At 40.3% G+C, this 26502-nt stretch overlaps 1 protein-coding gene across 1 annotated transcript in view; it reads right to left on the bottom strand.

Moving 5' to 3' along the window:
• Positions 1-25379, bottom strand: part of LOC140157364 (probable ATP-dependent RNA helicase DDX10) — an 80917-nt gene extending 55538 nt beyond the window's left edge. The window contains 3 exon segments of the mRNA XM_072180533.1: positions 15857-16015; positions 16302-16493; positions 25204-25379. Coding sequence (XP_072036634.1) covers positions 15857-16015; positions 16302-16493; positions 25204-25359 — 507 coding nt within the window. The 5' untranslated portion in view covers positions 25360-25379.
• Positions 25380-26502: the final 1123 nt, after the last annotated feature.

Here is a 26502-nt window from a genome sequence, read left to right as displayed (position 1 = left end):
CTTTGAAGTCATCCATCTGAATGTCTTCTCCAGGATTAAAATCTGCCATCTTTTGGTTTTTATTTTACGTATAAATAAAAGATGTCGACTGAATACGGATACAAATTGAACCCATACCGACAACTTCGCAAAGCGCGAGGAGTTAAAGGTGATAGACGTAGTATTCGAATACGACGTTCGAAAGTACCATCGACCAAACCGAATTCTTACGGTGAGATTTCCTGGTCTTGGAAAAGATGATGTAATATACCCTGGAACGAAGTTTACTTTGGTTCAAGATTGCTCTAAATTCCGCCTCTGGTGGAAATCAAGATCTTAACAGGACTATCGTAAATAATCTTGGAAGAGCGATAGTGTCAAAATTGAGGTTAAATTGGAAGGACAGAGTATCTTTACTCTGAACGATGCTGATATATTCCTTTGCTACCAAGATCTCTGGAAGACGAAAGCGAGGAAAGAGAGAACGCCTCTGATCAGGGTATCCAGTCTGCGGCAGGTCGAAAAATAAGAATCGACGCTGGTGACAAAGGTGCAGATGCCAAGGATATCGCTGAAGGAAAGTCCTTCGGTGACAACATGTTTTGTATCCCTCTGGACTTTGAGATGCTGAATTCTCATAATCCATATTTTCAGTACGAGATGAAGGACAGGCTGAGTTACGAGCTGACGTTCAACAATTACGGAAAAGTCGTGGTGTCAACGGATACAGCAGCCAGCTATTCCATCTCAGATATTACCCTTGAGTTTGATGTAGTCAATGATCCTGAGCTAGCGATGAATATCAGGAACAAGGTGAATGGAAAAAGCGTCGTCATGTACGACAGAGTTATCAGACATAGCAAGGAGTCACTGAACAAGTCAGACACCGTCTGGAATATCACTCTAGCACCGCGAGCAAAGTCCATGAAAGGTATTCTGATTCTCTTCAGAGACCCAGCTGCGGATGGAGGAGGAGCCAATTACGTTCGAGATACCGAAAAGTTTTACAACCCAAAGATCAAGAAAGTTTCAACAACGCTCGACGGTGTTCCAAATCAGCTGTACTCCTCTGGGATGCTGTCTCACCATCACTTCAAAGAAATTCAAAAGCACTTCGCGGATGGAAAATTCAGAACCGTTCCACACGTAATCACGGAAGCGGGATTGGCTGATGTGACGAGACGAGATTATCTCACGAGCAAGTATGGTCTTTGGTTGGACATGAGAACCACGGATGATGACACGTTGCATGGATCTGGTAGGAAAATTGAAGGAGCTAGTCAGAGTATTCAGATCGAGATCGAAAAAGAAGCCGAGACGGCAGGAGCGTTGAACGCTTACGTGTACTACATACAGGATGCACGGGTGAATATCGAAGCCGGAAAATTGCAGAGTGTGAACTACTAGACATTCTGCCTATGGTAGAATAAAAGATGTTTCCAAAACACGCGCACTCGGCGATAATCTCAGGCGAAACCATGTCCCGCAAAACCGAGCATGTTTTAAATCTATTAGAAAACGAATATCGCGGATTTTTCGCTTACATAGTGATCATCTGTCGAACTGGGTTAATAATTCGACTTACCGCAGTAGGCAGTGGATCTTCGATAATCCCTACCAAGTATTTATGATCGATCCGGGAGAATGGTTTCCTAACAAAGACGATCAATTTCAATTAGCGATCAAGGTATTTTGGGAAACTATCGGAAAAATGGATGACTCCCAGGTTCTGTTTCTGATCGACGATAGCATAGCCGAAGAAGGAATCGACAAAAAAAGAAGCGTTCTAACAAAACTCGCTTGTTCTGGCAGACACGATAACTGCTCTCTTTGGATGCTCACTCAAGCTTACGTAGCAGTTCCCAAAACCATTAGAAGACAGGTCAAATGGCTGTCTACCTTCTATTGCAAAGATGAAGATGATTTCGTCACCATCATGAAGGAGAACAAAGTAGTTCCCAAAGAAAAGAGGGAGGCATTGAATGAAAAACTAGAAAAAAATCAATATTCGAAATTAAATCTATTTCTACATCCACCCAGAGGATTTGAGTACAGATAAAAAAAAAAAAAAAATGCTTGCTGACGTGATTTTGCAATCTTAGCCGTAAGATAAAGAAAATCATGACTGAAATTGAAGATATAGTTAACGAGGCGATGACCGTGGACGTTTTGCCCACCATAGGCGGAATGTCTACCTTAGACGGTACGGCTACACGGGAGGAACCTGTGAGGAAGTTTGGCTTAAACGGAACAGCTGCGGGAACGGTTGATAGGCGTAACAGAGGCAGGAAAAAGCAAAGAGTATTTGGGAAAGAGCATAACCTCCGCTGAGATCGATAGGCTTGATCAAAAGAGCCTGATGAGACTCTCACGCCAGATACGAGGCTCACATGGGTGGGATAGTAACCAGCTCAATGAAAAAAGCACCGTTATCGCTTACGTAAATTTGGTCGGACTCTTCCTTCCAAAAAATTTAGCGATTACCGATCGCGATGCTCTGGAAGAGTCTCTGAACGAAGGACCCTTTATTGATTTAGCTTTAAACAAATGGACCTGTGGGCTGTATCATAGTTTTGGACATATGCTAGCTCCGTTGGAGGCTATTCTGTTAACTAGCAACGGTGTAAAAAAAGTTGACTTTCCACCAGAAGCGAAGTGCACAGTAGACGACTCCCCAAGTATTGATGTATTGATTGAGATCCTGGAAACTAAAAAAAATCAAGAGGAAGTATTTATTCCTCTTGAATTTTTTGGTTGATTCCCATGGTACTTGAGCAAATTTGCTCAGGTGCTGCTCAGGTGCTGCTCAGATACTTCTCAGGTACTTGAGCAAATTTGCTCAGGTGCTGCTCAGGTGCTGCTCAGATACTTCTCAGGTACTTGAGCAAATTTGCTCAGGTGCTGCTCAGGTGCTGCTCAGATACTTCTCAGATACTTGAGCAAATTTGCTCAGGTGCTGCTCAGGTGCTGCTCAGATACTTCTCAGGTACTTGAGCAAATTTGCTCAGGTGCTGCTCAGGTGCTGCTCAGATACTTCTCAGGTACTTGAGCAAATTTGCTCAGGTGCTGCTCAGGTGCTGCTCAGATTTTTTTCTAATAATAAAAGATGAGTGATCAAGAAACCAAATCAGTAAACGTTCCGGTCCAAGGTGGAAGTGTCAACAGCGACAGCAACATCTGCATGGCCGGCAAAGGTGATAGCAAAAGTGAGTCAAGCAAAAGTCAAAGACCCAAAGAGGGTTGCCGCTGGAAAGGCATTAGCCGTAAAAAACAGAGAAAAATTAGCAAAATTAAAAGCCTATGAAGCAGCGGAAACAACACGGGAGAACCCGTCCACCATAGGCGAAACGTCATGTACACCTTCAGAAAAATCAACCGTGTCAAACTGGTTGTCAAGTCCAGTTCTTGTTGGAGGAGCGGTCGTCGTCGTTGGAGGGATAGTGGCATATGGGTATTCTACCTTAAACGGTACGACTAAAAGCCCACCCACCGTGACCACAGCGGTCAACCATCAACCAAAAGTCGATCCTTTCGGGGATTTTTAGTTACAAAAAAAAAGATGGCAGAAACCAATCCAAACGTAAAAATGATAAACGGCGTAGCGTATCACGCAACAACGATAAGCCTCGGTATATGGGCTAACTGCGTTCGTTATGAAAAAGTTCCTAAAAATGAAGCCGGCTAATCTCTCGCAGCTTGATGCGGAGGATATTGAAAGTTGACTTTGAGCGTCTTTTTCGCTACGATGCTCAGAGATTGGCTCGTGAATCAAGGAATTCTTCCGGATCAAATTATGGGTTAGTCCAAGGAAAACATTCTGTCAAGGTAGGTATATTAAAAACCCTCTTAACACTATTTGTGCTAAGAGGGTTTTTTTTTTAATTAATAATAAAAGGATGGCACTTTTGAAAATTGAAGATCTAGAGTTGGACAAAGATTACAAAGTTACCAAGATCGATGTTGAAACCGGAATTCACTTCCTCGCCAATGGTGACCGATTAAAGGTAGATCCTCTTATTTGGGCCGATATTCCTGATGTAGAGGATGAAATTTGTTGTTATAATTGGTTGGCTCTATACGTCGTAGCAGTACCGCCAGGAGGAAAAGAAGAGCCCGCTGTTTTATTTTTCCATACGGGAAAAAGAGACGTCTTTTGAAATATAAAACCGAACAATGTATGAATTGGTACGACTATTTTATGGCTTATTAGTGATTTTTTCAACCACTTCCTGAAATTATAACCGCGACTGCAAAACATTCATTTTTTAAATTTTAAAATAAAGAGAAAATGGCAATGTTCATCGGAGCCGTGTTTAACGCTTTGGCATTTTCAGGAAGCAATTATCTGTTCAACTCTCTCAGTTCAAAAGAACGCAAAAAACATGATCTCGCTCTCGAAAAACTTCAGCACGACCGAGATTCTTGGAATCTAGCGCGTCTTTCAAGAATAGATTACATCAACGATCAATTAAAAAAACAGGGTCACGCGGAAAGAACCTTTTCGGACGCCGATGACGCTGATGAGACAGTATTATAATTTAACGGGAATTTTGATGGATTCTTTTCCACCGAACCACAACTTTATGATGGAGAGTATCTCGACGAAGATCAAACAAAAGCGATCCAGAACGGGAATTAGCTTTGCTTGGACTGGGATTGCTCGGAACCGTGTGGTTGCTATCAAATACTTTAGATAAAAGTATTTGGGTGGGAGCTGAGCCTCTAATCTCTGGAAAATCGTTAAGAGTTACGGGATAATTTCTTCGTTTGAGTAGGTAGAAGAGAACGTAGTGAATATTGAAATTATTTCTCTTGGGTTTATTTTGTAAATAAATTTTCAGTATATTATCAAGATCGCATAACAAATTAATGCGATCGTGACAAAATCAACGGGAAAATTACCCGTAATTTTCAGTAGTAAATCTTGTGAACGGCTTTTGGGTCTGATCTCAAGACTTTTAACAAGTCTTTTTTACTCAGGGACTCGAACATTTTTTTATTTTTTTTAATTTTTTTAACAAACTCGTCGATCAAAATCTCAGAAGTACTCGTAACATTTCCACTGTATTTTGAGTTACAATTTGGTAGGCTTTGCACTCGCGCGGGTTCTTTAAACAACTGATTAAATTCAGGACCGTATAGACAAATCGTTTTTTGTTCTGTTTTCGGATTCGAGTTTTCATTATACACAATTTGCAAAAACAACGCTTGTATTTACTCGTACACTTCATTTTTGTAACAAATTCGTCGATCAAAATCTCAGAAGTCCTCGTAACATTTCCTAGATAGATTACGATGTATTCTTCAAACTGGTAGGTCTTGGTTTCGCAGTATTTTTTCGGTTGTTGAATTTGGTCGATGTTAACTCGGGTGAGTTCTCGTTAAGAGACGCGTCATTTTCTAAACCACAATCATAACACACATCGTCTACTATGTATTCTGAGTTGCAATTTTTACATTTTGGTAGGCTTTGCACTGCTGCTGGGTTCTTTAAACAACTGATTAAATTCAGTACCGTATAGACAAATCAGTTTTTTGTTCTGTTTTCGAAGGCGAGTTTTCTTTTTACACAATTTGCAAAAACAGCGCTTATATTTACTCGTACACTTCATTTTTGTATCAATAAAAAATCCCTTTAGACTGAATGTCTAAAGGGATTTTTTTGTTGGTTATGGTAGACTGTATGCGACTAGTCTGAGTCTTCATCATATTCCAACTCTTTTACTACAAGGTCAAAACTGTGGTACATATTCCCGGTTGTTTTGCTTTCTTTTTTTGCTTTTGGGTTTAACAAAAGCTATTGATTTACCGAAGTCCAAGTTCTCTAGCCTTTTTTTGTTAGGGTAGAACAACTCCAAACTCGAGTGTTATCACTGAGAGTGATAACTCCGGATTTTCCAACCCTGGTTTCCATGATCTCAAAATTGGTAATTTTGTAAATTTCTCCTTCTTCTAGTTCAACCCATTTCAAAATTGTGGATCTTTTTTGCTCTTCTAACAAGTGCTCAAATTCTTGCTTCGCTATGCTTGATTGTTTTGCCATTTTGTTCGCTTTTTTATTAATTAGGATTTTCTTAAACTGTTTTTTTTTTTTTTTTCAGGATTTTTTCTTAAATCAAATTTTTTATCCGATTTATTTTTTACGGGGTCTGAGCCGTCTTGGTGACGGAGCACGCGGTTCAATGCCTTCGCGGTGGATCCTTCGTTCCACTCGTTGGGTTTGTCTTTCTTTTCTCGACTCTCGCGTGCTCTGCATGCTTCGCTTCGCCTGGTCCGACCCGGTCAACGGTGAAATGGCCTGAAGTTCGTAATCCTTTGTACGTTCCTTGCAGACCTTTGATTTTGAACCTATCATCAACCACTCTCTCTTGAATTTCATGCACGGGCGAAGACCATTTTGGCGCACTGCCTTTCGTGAAACCTACTCTGTTAACGATGTGTCTAACGTCGGTGCCAGGAGTTAGATTAAGTTTATCCACGCGATTGGCAACTCTCATCGCTCTTGCCTTGTCTTCTAGACGAACTTGCTCAATGTGATCGGGGGTTGTGTTGGCTGGGGCTATTCCTATGGCGCTGTTCACACGCTTGTTGTAAGATTCGATGATTTGGGGTAAAGAGTCGACCCAATTGTTTTTTCCGGTGTGGAGAAACCAGCGTTCAAATATTGTGCGAAGCGTGAGATGGAAACGATCGATTCGGCCAAGAGGGGCGTGATTTTTAGCGCCAGAGAATTGATGTTGAATGTTGGAGGCATTCATCAGATCCTGAAATTTTTTCGAGGTAAATTCCGTTCCCGGATCGGTCCATAGGGTTTTGATCGACTCTCTGGACTTGGCGTTATTAATGATACTCCGCATGGCGTTGGGTGTGTCGGATTTTTTCTTGAGAGGCTCGGCGTACACGAACCTAGAGTTTGCGCTAATCACGGTCAGGATACTCTTGTGGCGCGGTTCACTCTGGATATGTCCTCAAAGAATACTAGGTCGCCTTGGTAGGTGCCTGGAGGTCCGCCGGTGGGAGCGTATTCTTTTGGTTTAATCGCACGCTTGGTCATCTGCTGCGAGGCTGTGGTTTTCTTTTTGGTAGCAAAAAGTATCGACTCCATTTTCTTTATCTTTAGCGATGACCCGATGCGTTTTGACAACTGCGACACGAGATCTGGCAGTTGTCTTTGAAATGAGCTCGGGGATTGTCAATTCTGTCGATGCTCCAGTCGAGGTCTAGCGGTTCGAGACACACGGCGCAGCTGTAGCCCCGCGCCTTTAACTTTTCCCCGAGCCCAGCATTCGGTAACGTAATCTTTTCGCATTAAACGCTCTGCCCTTCCTTTTGTCCACTATCTTATGATTGGATATCCTCTGCTGAATTGTCTTCGATGCCATATGGCACGGGTTCTGAAACACGACCAAGACAATATTCAAAGTTTTGCATCTAGGAATGGCCGTTCGCATCCCTCTCGCAGTAGCAAAATGGCTGTCAGAATCGTGAATGTAAAGTTTGTCACCAACAGTCTGACCTTGAACGGAGTGACCAGTTCTGCACCAGGGTCTCTTGAAGAGTTTGGACGCTTGCTCTTTTTTCACAGTTCTAAGGACTCCGTCACGTCCCTTCACGGTCATCTGACTTTGAGTAATTGCCGTGACTTTGTATTCAATTGGAGTTGATCTTATGCGTGCCAATCTTCTTCCAGGTTTTTCCAACGGCTAGATCTCCAACTCGCCATTCGAGGGTGTCGTTCAATTTGAACTGAGCCCAACGGTTCACTCGGTCGACCGATTCGCTGGTAAAGGCAACGTGAGGGTACTTCGCAGCGAAGCGATGGCAACGTGGTCCATGGGACAACTGGGATGTATTTCTTAGCAATAGCAAACGAATCATCTCGCTCCCGAAGCAGTTCGTCAGTAAAGCCTCGTCATTCCTTTACGATCTTCGAGCGCACCGTTTTGGAATTTGAAGATCGAGTCTTCGAGGAAATATCTGCCGCATTATTTGATCATAGTAAGCATCAAAGTCAACACTGAGTATTTGACCCACTGGTTCGTTCTGAGCTGGGTCACCGTTAGCGATGAAGATTTTGTCCGGATTGGAAATCATAAAATTGCGAAGCCACTCAAGCTGAAAGACAGGGTAAAAGTAGATCTCTTCAAACAGGACAATGTTGTATTTTGACACATCAAACTTGGTGTAGTTTTTTCCTCAGAATCCCTCGGTCTCACGACCCAATAGTTTGTGCATGGTTATGGCGGTGTAACCTTGTTGCAAAACGGAGTCACACAAAACATTCGTGGGACATACAACCAGCATGTCGTCTCTTTCGTTCCCCCAATGCAGGGCTAGTCTGCTTTTGCCACATCCCGGTATTTGCCAGTAACCAGCAGGGGTTCCGGAGTTCCTTCGCAAGGGCATTCAATTTCGTGACTCGCCCTCGTCGAACACAGTCTCGGTCCGATGTTCGATTATTCTTTTGGCTTCGCTGCCGTCAGTATTCATCCTTCATAAGAATCCGAGTCTGAGGGGTGGGTTGTTCGAGGTAGAGCGCGGGTTCTTTGACGATCTTGAGTTCTCCTTCCGGTAGAAGCGGGTCTTCGACAAATCTCAGGTTACCAATCCGCTGCCAAAAGTAAACGACGGGGTTAATCTTTGCCTCACGCCTTCTTTCGCCAGAGTCGTAAACACGCAGTCCGTTCTCAACTAACGACGGAGTCTCCCAACGCAGACACGATCTTGTGAAGGAGAACCCTCATGCCGTTTAGAATGAGAGCGGCAACCGGTCGATATCCTTCCGAAAGTTCGCGAATGGATTGGTCGATAACGAGATGAAGATCCGGAGCAATCTCGATATTTAAACGATCTTCTCCGTGACGCTTTCGCTTCTTCTTCATCTTGGAACAACTGACCAAATGCCGCCTTGTTGTTTTTCTTAGCCGGCCAGACCGCATACCACGAGATTGGCTACGTACTTTTTATCTTCGTCTTGAAGATCACTCTGGTACATTTCGTCAATTACGCTTAGCGGGATCAACCTCAATAACCCCGTGAGGTACTAGGCGCCCTAGGACCGTGATACTGAATACCGCAAGAATCGGCGATCGCAGGACTGATCCAGGCACAAGGTCTTCATTCTGCGGGAAGAGGATCAAGTCAGGCTCGTCAACACGCACCAGGTAAAACACCTCATCGCGAATGTCCTCGGATGGCTGAAGGTCGAGGCGATCAAACGCGGAGAACACCGGAATTGTCTTAATGTTTGAATGAAGTGGGTGTAGGCTCGACTACGTCTACCCCAAATACACACAACTCCTTCGGCCGACGCTTGATTAATCCGCATCTCGGCCTCTTCTGAACCGGTTAAACAATGCTAAGGTTTGTTCATTGTAACGCGAGAGTCCAAATTTGGGAGCCACCTCATTCGACAGCTTCTTGATCCAATTCATAACAGCGGCGTGACGAGCCTCGGACCAGGATTTTCTATCGCTCGCTGATCGCAAACTATGCCACCGGAAGCGCCCGCTTTACTCGAACGGTAACCTTGGAATCTTTGGGATGGTTGATGGAAAATCCATCCACGACGCCGCTTCTGCAAGTCAAACTACCTGGCTCGATATTGTGGTCTTGATGAAATTCTCTGATGAAGTTTTCGGGCTCTTCCCGGTGACGGCAACAATTCGACAGGTGCCTTCAAGCTCGATGGTCAAAATCTCATCCACGGAATCGACGAAGTAAAGTTTTTCGTTATTCTCGTTGGGTCGGGGCCATTTATCAGAAAGTTTCATCAATTTTATGGACGAGGAGTTGGGGTTCGGGTTGCTTTCCGAGTATTTTTGTCCAAACTCCTGAACGTTTTTATTCACGGGCCAGACGTGCTTATTATGAAGGAGAATATTAAATCCAGCGTGATTGATATGCGATTTACCGAGGTGGATCGTACCTGCATCGAACTTTACCTCCAGTGTCAATCACTAGACCCGAATACGAAATTTTTCCAACCAAACTTTGGCATGCGTCCACGACAGTTTCCAGCTCGAACCTTCGTCGGGTACAGGATCGTCGGGTCTGGCTAGTTTCCAAAGACCTTCGTAAGTAAGCAGCGGATTGGGCTTTATTCTACGCTGCTCAAAATATCTTTAAACTTTCGAAGAAACACAGTTGCCATACATCTGCCTGATTGAAATTCAGGACTGTCCCATTCTGTGGAGTCCGTCCAATGAGAAAAAAAACTTGAGGAGCGGATTTGTCCGCAACTTCTACGACATTATGATCGAAGTTGACGGGGTTGCTACGGGCTCGATTGAAACAATTTTTACGTAGGGGGTCAGCGATTCCCTATTTTCCAACCATTCCATCATGTTTAGTTTTTGAAAAAGATCCTGAACAATATCGGTGGTGCTGTCCTTCGAACTCGTAAGTTGTTTTTGTATTTTCCCGCGTTCGAACGGCTGAGTTTAACGCGTACTTTCGCTTTCAGCTCCACAAAGGCCCTGGAGTTTTGGTGGAGCGTGACCTTTAGTTCTATCGTGTAAAATTGAGAAGAATTTAGTGAACGAATGAGATCGTTTCTATTCAGAGACCGGTAGCCGTTGACACCCTTTTCTCCGCCAATGTTTTTAGCTTAGTTTTCGCCATGTTCTCGAAAGCATGAGGGTTAGCCAGCAATTCTACGAGCTGGGATTTGTTCAATTTGGTATATCCTTTGTATCCCCTTTCTTTCGCTTGACGTTTCAAATCTTTGAGCAAAGAGGGAGGTGGTTCAAAAGAGATCGTGAATTTGATCCGTGTTCATTTTTGAGTATCCTCGGTAGCCATGTTCTTTGGCGATTCGCTTCAATTCTGGAAGCGTTGAAAATGGTAAAATCGGTAGATCCATCTTGTTTTTTATTAATCGGGATTTTCTTAAACCAAAATTATTTTTTATTAATCGGAAAAAAATTAAAATAATTTTTGGAAAAATTATTTTAATTTTTTTTGAGGATTTTTGAATTTTGAGATGCAGGGGAATTTTTTCCCCTGCATTTTTTTTGGTTGTAAGGAATTTTTTACTGTGTAATCCTGTGTAAATTATTGTTCTGTATAATCCTGTGTAATTTTTTTGTGGAATTTTCCCCTGGATTTTTGCCCTGTAAAAATGAATCTAAGGTTAGGGAGTTCTGTAATTTTACCGTGATTTGAAGAGTGGAGGTTTACACAGCATTTCTGTGATTTTCTGTGTATTTGATGGTTGGGGTCGATTTACACGGCAGTTACACAGGTTTCTGTGATTTTACTGTGTATTTGAAGAGTAGGGGTTTACACGGCAGTTACACAGGTTTCTGTGATTTTACTGTGTATTTGAAGAGTAGGGGTTTACACGGCAGTTACACAGGTTTCTGTGATTTTACTGTGTATTTGGTGGTTGAGTCGATTTACACAGAAATAGACAGGTTTCTGTGATTTTAATCATGTGTAAATTATTGTTCTGTGTAATCCTGTGTTGTTGTTTGTTCTGTGTAATCCTGTGTAAATTGTTTTTCTGTGTAATCCTGTGTTGTTATTTTTTTCTGTGTAAATTTTTTTTCTGTGTAATCCTGTGTAAATTATTGTTCTGTGTAATCCTGTGTAAATTGTTTTTCGGTGTAATTCTGTGTAAATTGTTTTTCTGTGTAATTCTGTGTTGTTATTTTTTTTGTGTAATCCTGTGTAAATTATTGTTCTGTGTAATCCTGTGTAAATTATTGTTCTGTGTAATCCTGTAAATTATTGTTCTGTGTAATCCTGTGTAATTTGTTTTTCTGTGTAATCCTGTGTAAATTGTTTTTCTGTGTAATTCTGTGTTGTTATTTTTTTCTGTGTAATCCTGTGTAAATTATTGTTCTGTATAATCCTGTGTAAATTGTTTTTCTGTGTAATCTTTGTGTAATTTTTTTTTGTGGAATTTTCCCCTGTATTTTGCCCTGAAAAAGTGGATCCCAGGGTAGTGGAGGAGGCAAAATGCAAGCCTACTGAAACAAATGAAAAAACAAGTAGGCCTAAGCAAACAGGTAATCAAATTAAAAAGCTAAATAACAACCAAGTTAATGACAATCATTATCATTCTATTTATTATTTTACATAGGCCTAGGCCTACGAGTACTATTCATTTTTTTATTTAGGCCTAAATAATGCACATGCATGTTTACTTATTTTCTTATTTGTATAGTTTTTACTTGTTTATTAATTGATAAATTTATTAAGTCAATTATTTACATCATTAATTTTACTTACTTGTTTATTTCTGAACTTGTTTATGTATTTATGTAGGCCTATTTACTTGTTTATTATTTTCTATTGTTATATTATTAACATATATTTGAAAAATAATAAAAGAAAGAAAGAACAAAAATCCCTAATATATCCTAATAAAAGCATACAATAAAGCTAAATTGAGAAAATAGCATTAAATCTGGCAACAGATCATCACACATTTTTTTACAGAGTACCTCTAGAGGTACTCCGCTATAGTCTGTCTCTACGGGAGGTACACCGTGGAAAACCGGATAGGAGTAGTCCACGGATTTTTGACTCGCGTTACGGTACACCGCTGTAGTCCTGGGGGTAATCCGGAGTAGCTCCAGAGTACATCCAGTGAAAATTGGATGTGTCTTGTTACTCACACAAATTATGGATGTGTTTCTACTAAGCAAATGTGAGGTAATACACTGTAAACGGATCGGGTGACGGGTGATACCGGGTGATGCCGTCAGGCCTGTACATGAGGGTGGGTTTCGGCAAGAATCTGAGAATCCACTCTCGTAAAGATTCTCGTCAACAAAATTGCAAGATTCTAAATGGATTCTCGTAAATACATCCGTTTAACATACAAAGTTATATGGGGAGAATTCTTACAAATTTCCACTGGGAGAATCCAAATCGGCTGGGGTGATACTCCCCTAAATTTGCAGGTAATGCGGTCAGGCCTCTCGATGAGGGGGGCTGGGGTGTTTTATGCTTGTTTGGTCAAAAAAGTTCAACATTTTGGAAAGAAGGTCCACTTTTCACAAAATTACCCCCCCCCTCTCGATGAGGGGGGCTGGGGTGTTTTTATGCTTGTTTGGTCAAAAAAGTTCAACATTTTGGAAAGAAGGTCCACTTTTCACAAAATTACCCCCCCCACCCGAAAAAGTTCCACTTTGTAAAATTTGAACCCCCTCTAAAAACATTTTGTGTACGGTCCTGGACCTCATCGTCACTTTGACTATGACAACCTACAATGCATCATGCATGATCCAAATGTGACCAAAAGCAGCTTGAAATTCGCAACAAAAAGTGTTGCGGTACTTCCAGTCTCCCCAGTATAGGCAGTCAAATAATACTTACATCACATTGTACATACATTGTACAATACATAATAAAGCAGGAAATCGTGACTATCATACATGCTAATTGATAATGACAATGAACTTTTAAACCCCGTATTTAAGGTCACTGACAGAAAATACATTTTTAATTGAAACAAAATAAATTCATTTCAATGCCAAAAAGAAAAAAACAAACACATTTTTAGTGCAAAATAAGAAGCCAATCAACAGTAATTTGAAAATCACATTTGGAATTGACTGACCACGCTTTCTTCTCCAGACACGTTTGTTAAGACCTTTCATAACCCAGATTTCCACAGAAATGACAACAAAAAAGACATAATAATAACTGCAATTAGGCTGTTCCAGACTGTTCGCTACCCATCATTTGAAAAAGATGACAATTTATGATCACTGCACAAATGACTGTCTATAGACACTTATAGGATTTGACAAAGGGTGTGGGTAGGAGGGTGTGGGTAGGAGGGTGGTGGGAGCGACTCCCCCTCAGTAAAAATTTGTTTCTGAAAACCGAAAATTGGGATGATTTAAGGCCAATAATATATCAAAACAAAGTTATGGGTGTCTCCCCCCCCCCCCCCAAAAAAATAAATAAAAAATTGTGCACATGAGGCCAAACTGACACCTGTTACATCATCCAGTTTACAAACTGAATAGAAATAGTGTCAGCATGGATGATTTAGGACTATACGCTAAAAAGTATGTTCAGTACTGGTTGGGGGGGGGGTTTACACATTTTTATTTTTATTATTTTCTATTTTGTTTGTATGTTTGTTTGTTCATCTATACAAATCATATCAGAGGCTGCTTTATAGAATGTTAGTTTAGCTTTTTGGTACAAATACATGCTTTCAGCCTGTGAATGACTTTGCATAGTCTAACAAGTAACATCTCAGAAATGGGAGTATGTTTAATGTCTGGAACAGCCCGTTAGACAACGGTCCTAACAACCTATCTAATGATGGCCTACACTTTGTCCACCTACATGTATGATCCATTACACACTTTGTCGCTAATTAATCACATGACCATGAAGTTCAGGAATATAAATTAGTCTTGGTAGACAATAAATTTTAAATATTGTTATAATTACAGGTATAAGATGTCTGTACATGTATAGTGCAGTTTTTATAACGTTTTCATCCAATATGTATAGTCTGCTGTGCTCATTCGCAGCGGCGGCACCAGGAATTTTTTTCGGGGGGCATTGGGAGGGAAAGTTAATTTCTGGGGGGAAAGTTAATTTCTGGGGGGGGCAAAATCGACAAATTTTGCACAAAATTGCCATAAAAGACAGAAATTTATGTAATTTTGGGGGTTTTGCCTTAAAAACTGGGGTGCAAGAAAAATATAAATGCCCCCAATATTGCCCCCCCCCCCCCGTAGCGCCGCCACTGCTCATTCCGCCACTGTCTGGGTTGACGACTAAGGAAACTATGTGGGAAAAAAGTGGCAGACTTTGCAACAGGATTCTTGTGGCATAGAGCATGCGTAGTTGCATCCAAATTGACCTTTTGACCAAGTTTGTCGTTTTTAGATCTTCGGAAAGCGATCTTGTCACAACAGCGCAGTACAAGGGTGCTGTACATGGATGCAGCTAGTCAGTCGCTCTATGGCGCACAACAAAAGTTGTGAGAGAATATATTCATATATCAGTATTATCAGTGAGATATATACTATGTCTATCAAAAATGTACAGCAGGGTTGTTTTTTTGAGAGAGACTATACATGTCAAAATCTTTGAGCTTCCAAAACAAAAAGACTAACAAAGGCCCTTCTTGGAACAATGTGCATGTGTAGCATGCAGAAATTTGGTATTTTACACTAATTTAGCCCATGATCGGGGTAACTTTGTTGGGAAACAGGCTCCTTGCCCCCTTTTCTTTTGCTTTCCCGATTTTTTCGTCAGAGTGGCACTTTTCTCTTTCACTTTTTGTCAGGGGAGGCACTCTGCCCCACCTGCTGTCTATGCTACTGACCCTTCGCCAGACCTTCCCTGACCAGCCAGACTGTTGGCTGACTCCCATCTCCTTTGTCCTTGACTCCTTGAGTACCTGAAGCCTCTAAGGTTACACACTGGCCTCATTACTGAATGACTTCATCTTGATTGTGGCACTGTCCTTGATTATCTCTAATTGGGGGAAACATTGATTTACATTAACCTGACCATGAACAGGTATTCAACATGACTAGATTATATATATATAGTCACTTAAGGTGACTTGCTCGATTCATGGTCTAGCTTCATGTTCTTCACAAGCACATGCAGCCAGGGTTCTTATATTGGAGCAAGTTGAAATATTTACCCCTGTACAACCAGGAAAGTGACATTTTACCCAAACATTTATAGGTTTTTGTATGATAATTCCATAACAATAGGTCGTAGATAGCACAAACTATACATTGTTTTAATCCTTGTGATCAGACGAGTAATTTGGTAGGTCTTTCAACAAGATCGGAGCATTTTCAATATTTTACCCCTGTATGACCTTCCATGACCTCCAGCTGTCGGTCACCAGGGGACTAGCTGTACTATTTCTACTTGCCTTTCCTCCAATGATGAGTCCAGCAGAGAAGTCGTGCTTCTTGCCAACCTTACATAACACTTCAAAGGTCTGGTACGCTAGCTCTCTAGTTGGCGATATAATTAGGGCGCCAAGTCCATCTTCTGCACTCCACCGACTTCTAAACAGACATTCCAGGATCTGTAAGTTAAAAAAAAGGTAAAGGAAACAAACTTGTATACAAGGGGGTATCAAAAGTTTTGAAATCACCCAGAAGTGAAGGAGCTATATCGATGAAATTTTGTCAGTGTAATCACTGGTCCGTATGTACATTATGGTGCAATAACGGTCTCATAAGAGGCATGCTGGTGTTTAATACCAGCGTTCAGGAACTCAATCATCACGACATTTGTAAACAAACCACTGACAGATGACGTCAGATGCACATAGTCGTTTTAATTCCGTCTTTGATAATAACATTACTTACAGGTACAAGAAACGCCAGTGTCTTTCCTGACCCTGTCTTTGCCGCAGCCAGCACATCATGCCCCTGGAGAGTCGTGCCAATGCTCATTCGCTGAATTTCAGTGGGAGCTTTGAAGTTGGCCATGCTCAATGCCATACGGGTCTTGCTGCATAATGGTAAATCTTCAAAACTGGAGATCTCTGATGGATTTATCTACAAGGAGAAAGATGTTTAAATAAATACTTATTAAGCTTGTTTGAGAGAGATAAGGTATAAAATACAAAGGTAATATGTGACGTGTCATGTCAAAAGGAGACACTTTTGGGCAGGTTATCAATATAGAGATATTTTGCTCCACAACGCTGTTTTCCCCAATGAAATCGGACATTCCTAAGCGAAGATATTGAGTTCGTAAGTTATGGTATTATAAAATTGGAAATTGAGATATCGGCCTTTAAAATATTATTGACAATGTTGAGAGTAAAATTACCTTGAAACATGTCTCAAAAAATGATGCCAGTTACATTCCGGTCTGAAACTATCAGACAATATTTTAAACATTAATAACGTCACAAATTCGCAACAAACTCAATTTGTGAAAAAATCACCCCCGGGCAGATTTTTGGATATTTCTCCATTTACGATCCTGCCCAAAAGTGTCTCCTTTTGACATGACACGTCACATATGTTCAAGGCTTACTTATTTTCTCCACGGTGAAATCTGAGCTAGATTATTACGAGCTCGGCGGTGACGATTTTGTGATCTCCGACTCCGTTATATTGTTCATGAATGGTTCAATCAAAGCTAGGCATGTTTATAACGTTCGATGGAGCGTGAATGCTTGATCCAGTGGCTAAGCTGCATCGAGCATTTGCAGGGTTTCAAATTTGAGGAGAACCCGAGAACCGGTTCTCCTGAAGGTTCTCGCTGGATTACAACTAGGAGAACCAAAATTGGTTCTCGTAAGCTTTCAAGTCTCAGATCACATGTTGTGTTATATTTGATCTTTCTGCAGCAGAATATAATAGTGCAGGGCGATATACTAGTATTCAAAAATTGTATTCATAAATTATTGCTCTGGTAGTTAATCTGCATCATCATCTATCCCTTGTTTCAAGGCAAAAGTTAAGTCAGTGACAAAGGCAACACTGGCCGATTGGCCTAGTTTAGAACTAGTTTTAAGTTTCAGCATTGTTGTGAAAGGGTTGTGACTAATTTTCTCATATGGTCGCATGTCACAAGTTGGGTACAATTTCCATTACATGGTCAAAAATGTCAAAAAATGTATTTTTTGATATGTTGTATATATTGACAACCTCTAATAATTAACACCATTTTTAACCTGAACACATGCTTAATTTTCGAGATAATGCTTAATTACTAATTAATTTATACACAGGCGTCTATGTAAATCTCAATTTTCAAATACGTTTTTCTCAAATCAGACCTCAATTACAAAAATGACTGTAAATTTTTTATTTTATGCAAGAATGTCATCAGATTTGGACGATATGTTCTCAATACATTAATGCTTCAAATGAACTATTTAAAATAATTGTACGTATGTTAATTACATTGTGAAGGTCAATGACCTTTTTACAAGTAATTAGCAAGACGGTTATTCTATTATTGAGGAAATGAATATCAAAAAGAGAAATGTACATTAGCATGTTGCTAAAAATACTGAAATTCAACTAGGATTTCATCAAAAATGAAAAAAAAGGAACATATAACCCTTTAAGGTGGTACTACACCTTTTGATAAATTTGTGACTATTTTTGCATTTTTATCAAAAAATAATAACACACTGGTAACAAAAGTGTATATTAAAGGGGTAAGGAATCCAGTTACTACACTTGAATTTCAGTGACTCAAGACAAGCGGTATGTTATTTATGATAAGAAAAGAGGTACCGCTAGAATGTATACCTCATTTCTTAACATATATAATGAACCCCTTGTCGTGAATCACTGAAATTTCAGTGAAGTAATTGGATTCCTTACCCCTATAATATACATAACTTTTGTTACCAGTGTGTAGTTACTTTTTGAGAAAAATGCAAAATTATTCCAAAAAAATTTATCAGGGGGTGTACCACCTTAAGTAGTCAGTAATTGTTTTAAGTTGTACAAATTCAACATTCAAAGCTGTCAATACATCATACCCTCTCTAGATTTGAACAAGTAACCAGTAGTTTTGACATGCTGACATGTGAATTTTCACATCTAGGCCATATTGCACACTCCCGCATCCGCCTGCTCCACATCCGCCTGCTCCTCCACCCTGGCATTTTCATTTCAACTGATGTGATTTTTTTTACTGAATAATGTATAGTTATATGCTTCAGTAGACTGAAAGAGTATAAAATAAGGCTTAAAATGAGGTATCAACCAATGCTGTAGGATATGGGGTTATGGAAAGCCAATCAAATTTGTAACACAATTTTCAGAAAAGTGTAATCCCTCCACCCTTTTTGCATACCCAACTTATGACATGCGACCATATCTCATATTCCTTGATCTCCTGTATGAATTTGGCCACATTTGGATCGAAACTGACGGCACCAGCCTTTCAAGTACATACCCACAGGGCACAGGCACATAGCCACATACAACTTTTCCCTATTTATAGTAAGATACCTTGATTAAGATAAATGTGCAGAACTATTCCCGTCTATTCCCCATTTACAGTCAAGGGGAATCCACTCTTTTCATTTCTTAGCATTTAAAATTACCTTGATTAAGATAAATGTGCACATTCCCTGGGGCACATTCAACATGATTATAATTACCCGACTGCAGAAGTGTTCTGGGAACTATTCCCGGGGATTCCCCATTTACACTCCAGGGAATCCCCTCTTTTCATTTCTTAGCATTTAGAATTACCTTGATAAAGATAAATGTGCACATTCATTCAACATGAATACCTGACTGCGAAAATGTTCTGGGAACTATTCCCGGGGATTCCCCATTTACAGTCCAGGGAAGTCCCCTCTTTTCATTTCTTAGCATTTAAAATTTCCTTAACATGTTTTTTCTAGATTCAGGCCTCTTAAAGATAAATGTGCACATTCAACATGATTACCGGTACTTGACTGCGGAAGTGTTGCCTGTACTGTTGTTACACTGACAAACAGCTTTGATTTTTGTCACACTTAATAAGTTATCTCTACTAAATAGTTTTTTTAATCAGGTAGGGGGCTACATAGCTGGGGCGTGTGTGGGCTTAATTACACGGGATTTGCACCCACCCCAATTCACCTAAAATGACATTGGTGTGTGTGTAAAAAGCATGTTAAAATGTGCCCAATAAGCAAGGCTGGACGCAAATTTGTGCGTCCAAACGCAAAATTGTATTGCTGGACGCAATGTTCAACAAATTTCATCAACCCGTTGCGTCCAGTCGGACGCAAGTTGATTCAGCCCAACAATGAGTGATTATAAGCTTACCAAATTTGTGTTTGCAACGATCCTATTTTGTAACTTAAAAAATAACATTTCACACCTCGATCGTGCATATATTAATATCAAATTAGCAACAGGCCAATCAGTATAATCAGCATTATTGACCTTATTTTGTAGTCTTCTACGCAACCAGTTTGGTTACTATCCCTCCATGCAAACATTTTGAGGAGGGAGCGGAACCAAACTGGCTGCTGTGGAGACTATGTATTTTGCGAACAACTTCCGGGGGTCAAGTCTGACTGTCAATGGAAATTCTTTCGGCAAGGTGACATGTGAATCACTTATTAAGCTCAACACGAGAGCGAAATTACAAATTTCTTAATTATTGTACAGTGTCAGCAAGTTTCCTGCTCATCGCGAATCTTGTTTGCATGGACAACAGAAATAAATATGACCGACCCCCGCATTTATGGTTCATCCCATTAGTCTTCAACTGCTACGCACGGTCATCGAATGAGAAATGGCCATTTCGTTCCACTCGCTAAGTGATAGCGATTTTTTTTGAGCCAATGAGGTAGACCACTTTTTGTTGCGTTGGAAAAAGCGCGTATCTCATTGGTCAAGTACTGATCGGCGAATGACGGCGATGGAGTATAAATTCAGCTTAGCCGCGCCAGGCCTCCAGAAAATTTTCTGCTGTCTGGGAACTTAATGACAAGTGCTGGAAATTTTCTGTGAAATAATTGAAATAGGCCTATGTGCGCGTAGCGGACATCACGAGCGCGAAGCGCGAAGTCCTAACGGCCGGGGTCCAGGGTTTAGAAGCTCTCAGGGTTTAGATGCTCTCTCGTGCAATCTGAGCCTTATTTTGGAACAGTTTTCTATCAAAATTTACATCCTTTTTCACAAAAAAACACAACTTAAAATTTCAAAGTATTAGCCTACTGTCAAAACTCACAAATTTCCAACAATGTTGTCATTTTTTTGTCGTAAGTCATAGTACATATATATAGTATATGATAGATATAATCACATCTAGGGCTCAACCGATTATTGGATGTCGGATGTCGGTAAAAAAAATTCAAAAAACAATTTTTTATTTATTTTTTAACATTTTTTTAGAAGTATTCTGCAACTTTGAAGAACCACTGGACCTATTCTGAAGGGCTAGGATTATTCACAGATAATTTGAAGAAAAAAAATGGGAAAAAATGACGAAAAAATTACAGTTTGTTATACTTAATATGCACATATTAGAAATGCATGGAAAACCAATGCATCTATAATATGTGATAGATGAAGAAATAAATTAGGGGTTCATTCATATATCTTCATGACTAAACGATTGTTTATGCCCGAGGGCTTTAGCCCGAGGCATAAACAACGCTTAGTCATGAAAATATATGAATGAACCCGTTCAAGAATATTCTGCTTGCTGATATTTTTCTCCAAAACTAAAAATACCATCATTTTAAACTAAAAATTACCAGTTCCTTATCATTTTTTAACAGTTTCTCCATCGCTAATTGTAAGAAAACGTTTACTTGCTCAGTCCATCGTGCTTGGAGGCGCGCGAACATCGCGTACATCACTCGCGCTTAGCGTAAATAGCTCGCGAACATAGACGCCTAATATCCTACTCATGAAGCGTCCATCAGTTCTCGCGGCTTGTTTATGATCGAACGCCGGGCATAAACGTTGTTTATGCCCGCCTATCTACCAATCACGCATGCTGTTATATAGCGAGTATGTATGAACATTAGTTAAGGGGGTACTACACCCCTGCCCAATTTTGTGCATATTTTTACATTTTTCTCAAAAATTATAGCGCATTGGTGACAAGTAAGATATGCATAATATAGGGGCAAGGACTACAACTACTGCACTGGGAATTTTATTTCAGCACAGACAACAGTTGTGGAGTTACAGTCAAAAATGAGGGAAAACCAATATTTGATCAATAAATCAATAACTACTTGCCTTGATTTGCTGAATTTTCAGTGTAGTGGTTGTGGTCCTTGCCCCTATAATATACATATCTTACTTGTCACCAATGCGCTATAATTTTTGAGAAAAATGCAAAAACAGGCACAAAATTGGCTAGGGGTGTAGTACCCCCTTAATGGTTTGCATATACAGGATAACAAACTGTAATTTTTTTACCTTTTTTTTTCCTTTTTTAAAATTAACTGTGAATGATCCTGAAATTTCATAATAGGTCCAGTGGTTCTGGTTCTTTTTTTTTTTTTTTTGCAATTTTTTTCTGTGACCTCAGACCTTTCTGGGAACGCCGTTCCTCATGTTTTTGGAGGCCTGAGCGGCGCATGCTTCATATGCCAGTTTAAAAGTAAATACTCGAGCATGCGACGAGAGAAACTGCGCTGAAAACGTAACTACAAATTGGTTTTTTTAAGGAATGCATTGACGTCAATTGTACACCCAAACCTCGTATTATATACAAGCAACAATTTGGAGTGGTTCGTATTAATGCAGGTGAGACAAATTCAATAAAAAGTGACATAAATACGGTGAAATACCACCATGGACCATTGTAACCAGTTCAGTCGCTATACAGATGTTGTATTGCGACTGATTATTCGGTCTATAATTTGTCATGGAACTTCAGCATATTTTATCTGAAATCTGACTGGATGACAGGGCCTGCATGCAGTGTTCGAAATAGGAAAATATGGAGGTTGTCCCGAGGACAACTAAAGCATGAATTCTGCTTGTCCTCAAAAACATTTTGGTTGTCCCTGACATGTTTTTGACTGCAAAGAATCCAAATAGTGGTTGTCCAGGGGATAAGTACATAGCTCAATATGATTTTTGGACAAGAGGACAGAGGATAAGTGCTTATTTCGAACACTGCCTGCATGTATGGTATGCATGGTAGGATGACATGCAATCACTGACCTATATGCCTGGTCGAGCACCCTCACAGACCCGAACGTAGTGAGGGTGCTTGGTATATCCGCCATGTTTCAAATCCATATGGATGGCCAGCATAATGTCACGCAAATTTAAGCTTTATGAGAAGCCTATTTTGGTTGCAAAATGAGAACACAGAGTGGCTTATCTTTAACCCACATTTTCAATCTCTCATGCCAGAGGTTAAAATAAAACGATCCCTAACTAATTATCAAAAGATCGTAAATTTAATTTCTTGAAAGCGTGCGCGTAAAGCGATTTGTTTACAAGTAACAATCCTTGTTCCGACACCGATACCGTTCATTCGGTTTCATTCGGCAAACCACGTGATCACTCAGGTGAACTAGGATTGGACGATAGATTGCGTTAAATTTTATCCAGGTTACCGGGCCATGCATAATGGCGATACTCGAGTCTTGGAAATATTTTTCAACCACGTTGCAAAATGATCGGAAATACACCATCAAGGCGACTCGATCGGTAAGCATCATTGAAACTAAGCAATATTAAGTATTTCTTCTTTTGATTTTTTCGATAAAATTGTAGTTTACAGTTTTGATTAGTTTGATGAGAGTGGATTTCAAAACCAGTCCACTAGTAGACGTTGTAATTGACAGTTTGACATTTCTGCCGGAGGATAATGTGAATCCATAAGATGTGGCGATCAATTTCACGATTAAAATCTTTCCTTTGGGGCGATTTCCATTTCTTGCTATCATTTAAAGGCTGAAAGCATCAATACTAAAGATAGGCTATCAGTCGCTTGTGCAGATATATGTTAACATTGGATTCCATTTCTTGTTTATTGTTCACTGTATGGAAAAGCCTGTTCTGTCTTATCTTGTATTGGTTGTATTTCCGACGCATATCACTGACCTATCCCTAAAAGTTGTTGCATGTATCTCGCCCGTTCCGGCAGGAGGGTGAAGTGCATAGGAACAATGCCGGAAACTACGTCACGCTATTGTTCGACCTAGGCTACATCATTTTTAACCCCTTCCGTTTCCGTTAATACAGCTTTAGTCTCCTCCACCTTCGCAACACGGCACGTGGAATGTCTGGAATCACACTGACGGCGGAGGAGAATACTAGCTGGTCAGACAGTTTAATTTTATCAAGCATATAATACCTGAACAATCACCGTCATTTGATAGATTTACTACAGAATATAATTGATTATTCAAAATATAATTTTAATATTGTAAACCTGTTAACTTGTATATTTGTGTACTAAAGTATAAGGACACGTGAATAAAATCATGTCGAAGACAAAATGGCCGCTAATCCGCCTATTGTCTAGACCTAGGATACATATTTCAACAGAGGGCAGCAGTCTAGGATGCCTATCCCTTTGTCTATTATTCCTGGTTCCGGGTTCAAACCCCATTGTAGTATTCTATTGTTAAGCGGCTATAGGGTGATTCATCATTTACTTTGAATGAGCGGTCTCACACATATTTTGTTTGAGGATAGCTGGATCAACCTCCTCTTCCTTACATCTTCTCCAGTTCCAATAATTGAAACTCCCGCTCCGACCGGGAGTTCCAACAGGTGCTGTGTATGTGTTTGTATGTGTTTAATGTGCATTCACATACACACTTAGCCGTCGGTTCGAAGAAATCGTTGCTACACTCCAAAAATGATTGCAAATTACACATTTGTAATCATTTTTAACCACAAAATATGATATGAAAACACAGGTGAGCAATGTATGAATATATGGAGAGGTGAAACAGGTTATTAATTGTTGTCAATATTAAGATTTGCGACATTTATAATGAAAATAATTAACACTCTAGCCACCCTATGGCACCTTCTACAACTCGAGAACAAGTCCTCAAACGTTCGAAATTTGTAGTTACTACAAGTACAACTGCATCTTCTCTGATAATCCCCACTAAGGGGCTGTGCAATAATTATGAGCCCTGGGGGAGGGTAAAATTGGGGGGGGGAAGAAATTTTTGGCGAGACGAAAGGGGGGGCAAGCAATTTTGGCAAGCCGAGAGGGGGGGGGCAAGCGATTTTTGGCACGCATTCACGGGCACCTTTTAATGCTTAAAAAGGCTTAGGAAAGCGGCACGGAAAGCGCTTAAATATGCAAATTTTCCTGCTCGCTGCACTCGCAACATACATCTAGACCATTTAAAGTTTGGAATTTGGGATCCCACAAATTTGGCATGTTCAAGGGGGGGGGCAATTTTTGGCGGGCTGAGAGGGGGCAAGCGATTTTGGCGGGCGAGAGGGGGGGCAAGCGATTTTTGGCGAGCCGTTCAGACATTTTACCCCCACCCCCCGGGGCTGATAATTATTGCACAGCCGGGCCTAAGTAGAGGCGGGCTCGAGGCGGGTTTCTTCTTCGTCTTACGTATTAGTATTGTTCTCCAAAAAAACCCGGAAGATTGTCGTCTGGCGCTCTACCTGAAATAGAGCAAGATAATGTAAATGTAAACCTGTATTTTAGCTAGAGTATCTCGAGCTATGTCTGGCATAGATTACAGTGCACACAGCTGTTGAATTCAACTACCATTTTAGCCTCTAGGCATTTAATTTACGGTAATAAGCTTATATTCGTTTTCTTACAACCTACACTTTCATAACGTAATTGGAGTTTCTTAGCTTCCTCCGCTTCTAACTGCCATTTCTTTAACCTAGGTCCTCGTTGAAATCCTTTCTTCTTTCCGCCAAATTTACCCGATTTTCTCTTTCTGTTGTCGTGTTTTTCCTTCGCCATGTGGGATGCCATTTTAAATTTCTGCAACAAACATCCCCTGCACTGACTGATAGACACTGTCAGTCCGGCGCGTAGATGAGCTACTGTAGCAGAGACTATTTTAGTTTTCACCCACAATGCATCTGTTTGGACTGATTTTTCGTCGTCTGCTATGGTTAGGCCGTGTAAAATTAATATTTTGGTTCTCGTCCCCTCCCTCCTCAATTTCTGGGATTTGTCAGATTTTTTTGATTTTTTAGATTTTTCAATTTTTTAGACTTTGGAATGATTTATGAAATCTTCATACATATAAATAAGTTTATTAGAGAACAAGCATCACTTCCAAGTCTTTTTGTGGTAGGCCTACTCTAGGGGTTTATCCTCAGAATCTCACATTTGAAAAAAAAAAAAAAAGGGCCTCATCGTTTCCTCGAGCACTGTTGAGAAGACCGAAAACTACTGACAATGCTAATTTTACATTGAAAAAAAAAAAAAAAAAAAAAACACCTCCCTCCCTCATCAATTCATGAAAATCCTCTGGACGAGAACCAAAACATTAATTTTATGCGGCCTTATGGTATTCAACCGGGTATTCAACTTGACAGGTAGCTACCATTCAGGCCTACCAGTGTTGTAGGTCTCGGTCTCGAGACCTGGTTTTGCAGGGTCTCGGTCTCGGATGTCAAGGTCTCGGTCTCGGAACTCAAAAGTCTCGGTCTCGGACCTCAAAAGTCTCGACAGGTCTCGAACGTTTTTTTGTTCGAGACCTGTCGAGACCTGAAGAAATAGGCCCAGATATGATTTTCTGTTGTTGTTCATGATTTATTCTTTACCCTAAATTTCAATGAATGTTGAAGAAATTGTTAAGAATAAAGATACAGAAATCATTTTATATAGTTATAAAAAGTTATAAATTAATCATAAGTGAGCATGTTCGGATGTGAGCTTCCAATTTCAATTCATGATTAAACATGGGCATTTGGCGGAAGCGAGGATCCCACTAAACTTTTGCAATGGGAACATTCTCCACAAAAGTATAATAGATGAACAAATAGTTGCCCTAGCTGTGCACTGTGCATCTTCTTTTCAGCACAAAAAACACTGTGTTTTGGACCCAAATATGGTAAAATTGCTCAATTTTGCGCGCTTCGCGCACTGGCTCTTCACACGCTGGCC

The sequence above is a fragment of the Amphiura filiformis genome, chromosome 7 (genome assembly GCF_039555335.1).
Source record: "Amphiura filiformis chromosome 7, Afil_fr2py, whole genome shotgun sequence".
NCBI lineage: Eukaryota > Metazoa > Echinodermata > Ophiuroidea > Amphilepidida > Amphiuridae > Amphiura > Amphiura filiformis.
Note: the sequence above shows the minus strand (reverse complement) of the source record. Positions and strands in the feature narration are given on the sequence as shown.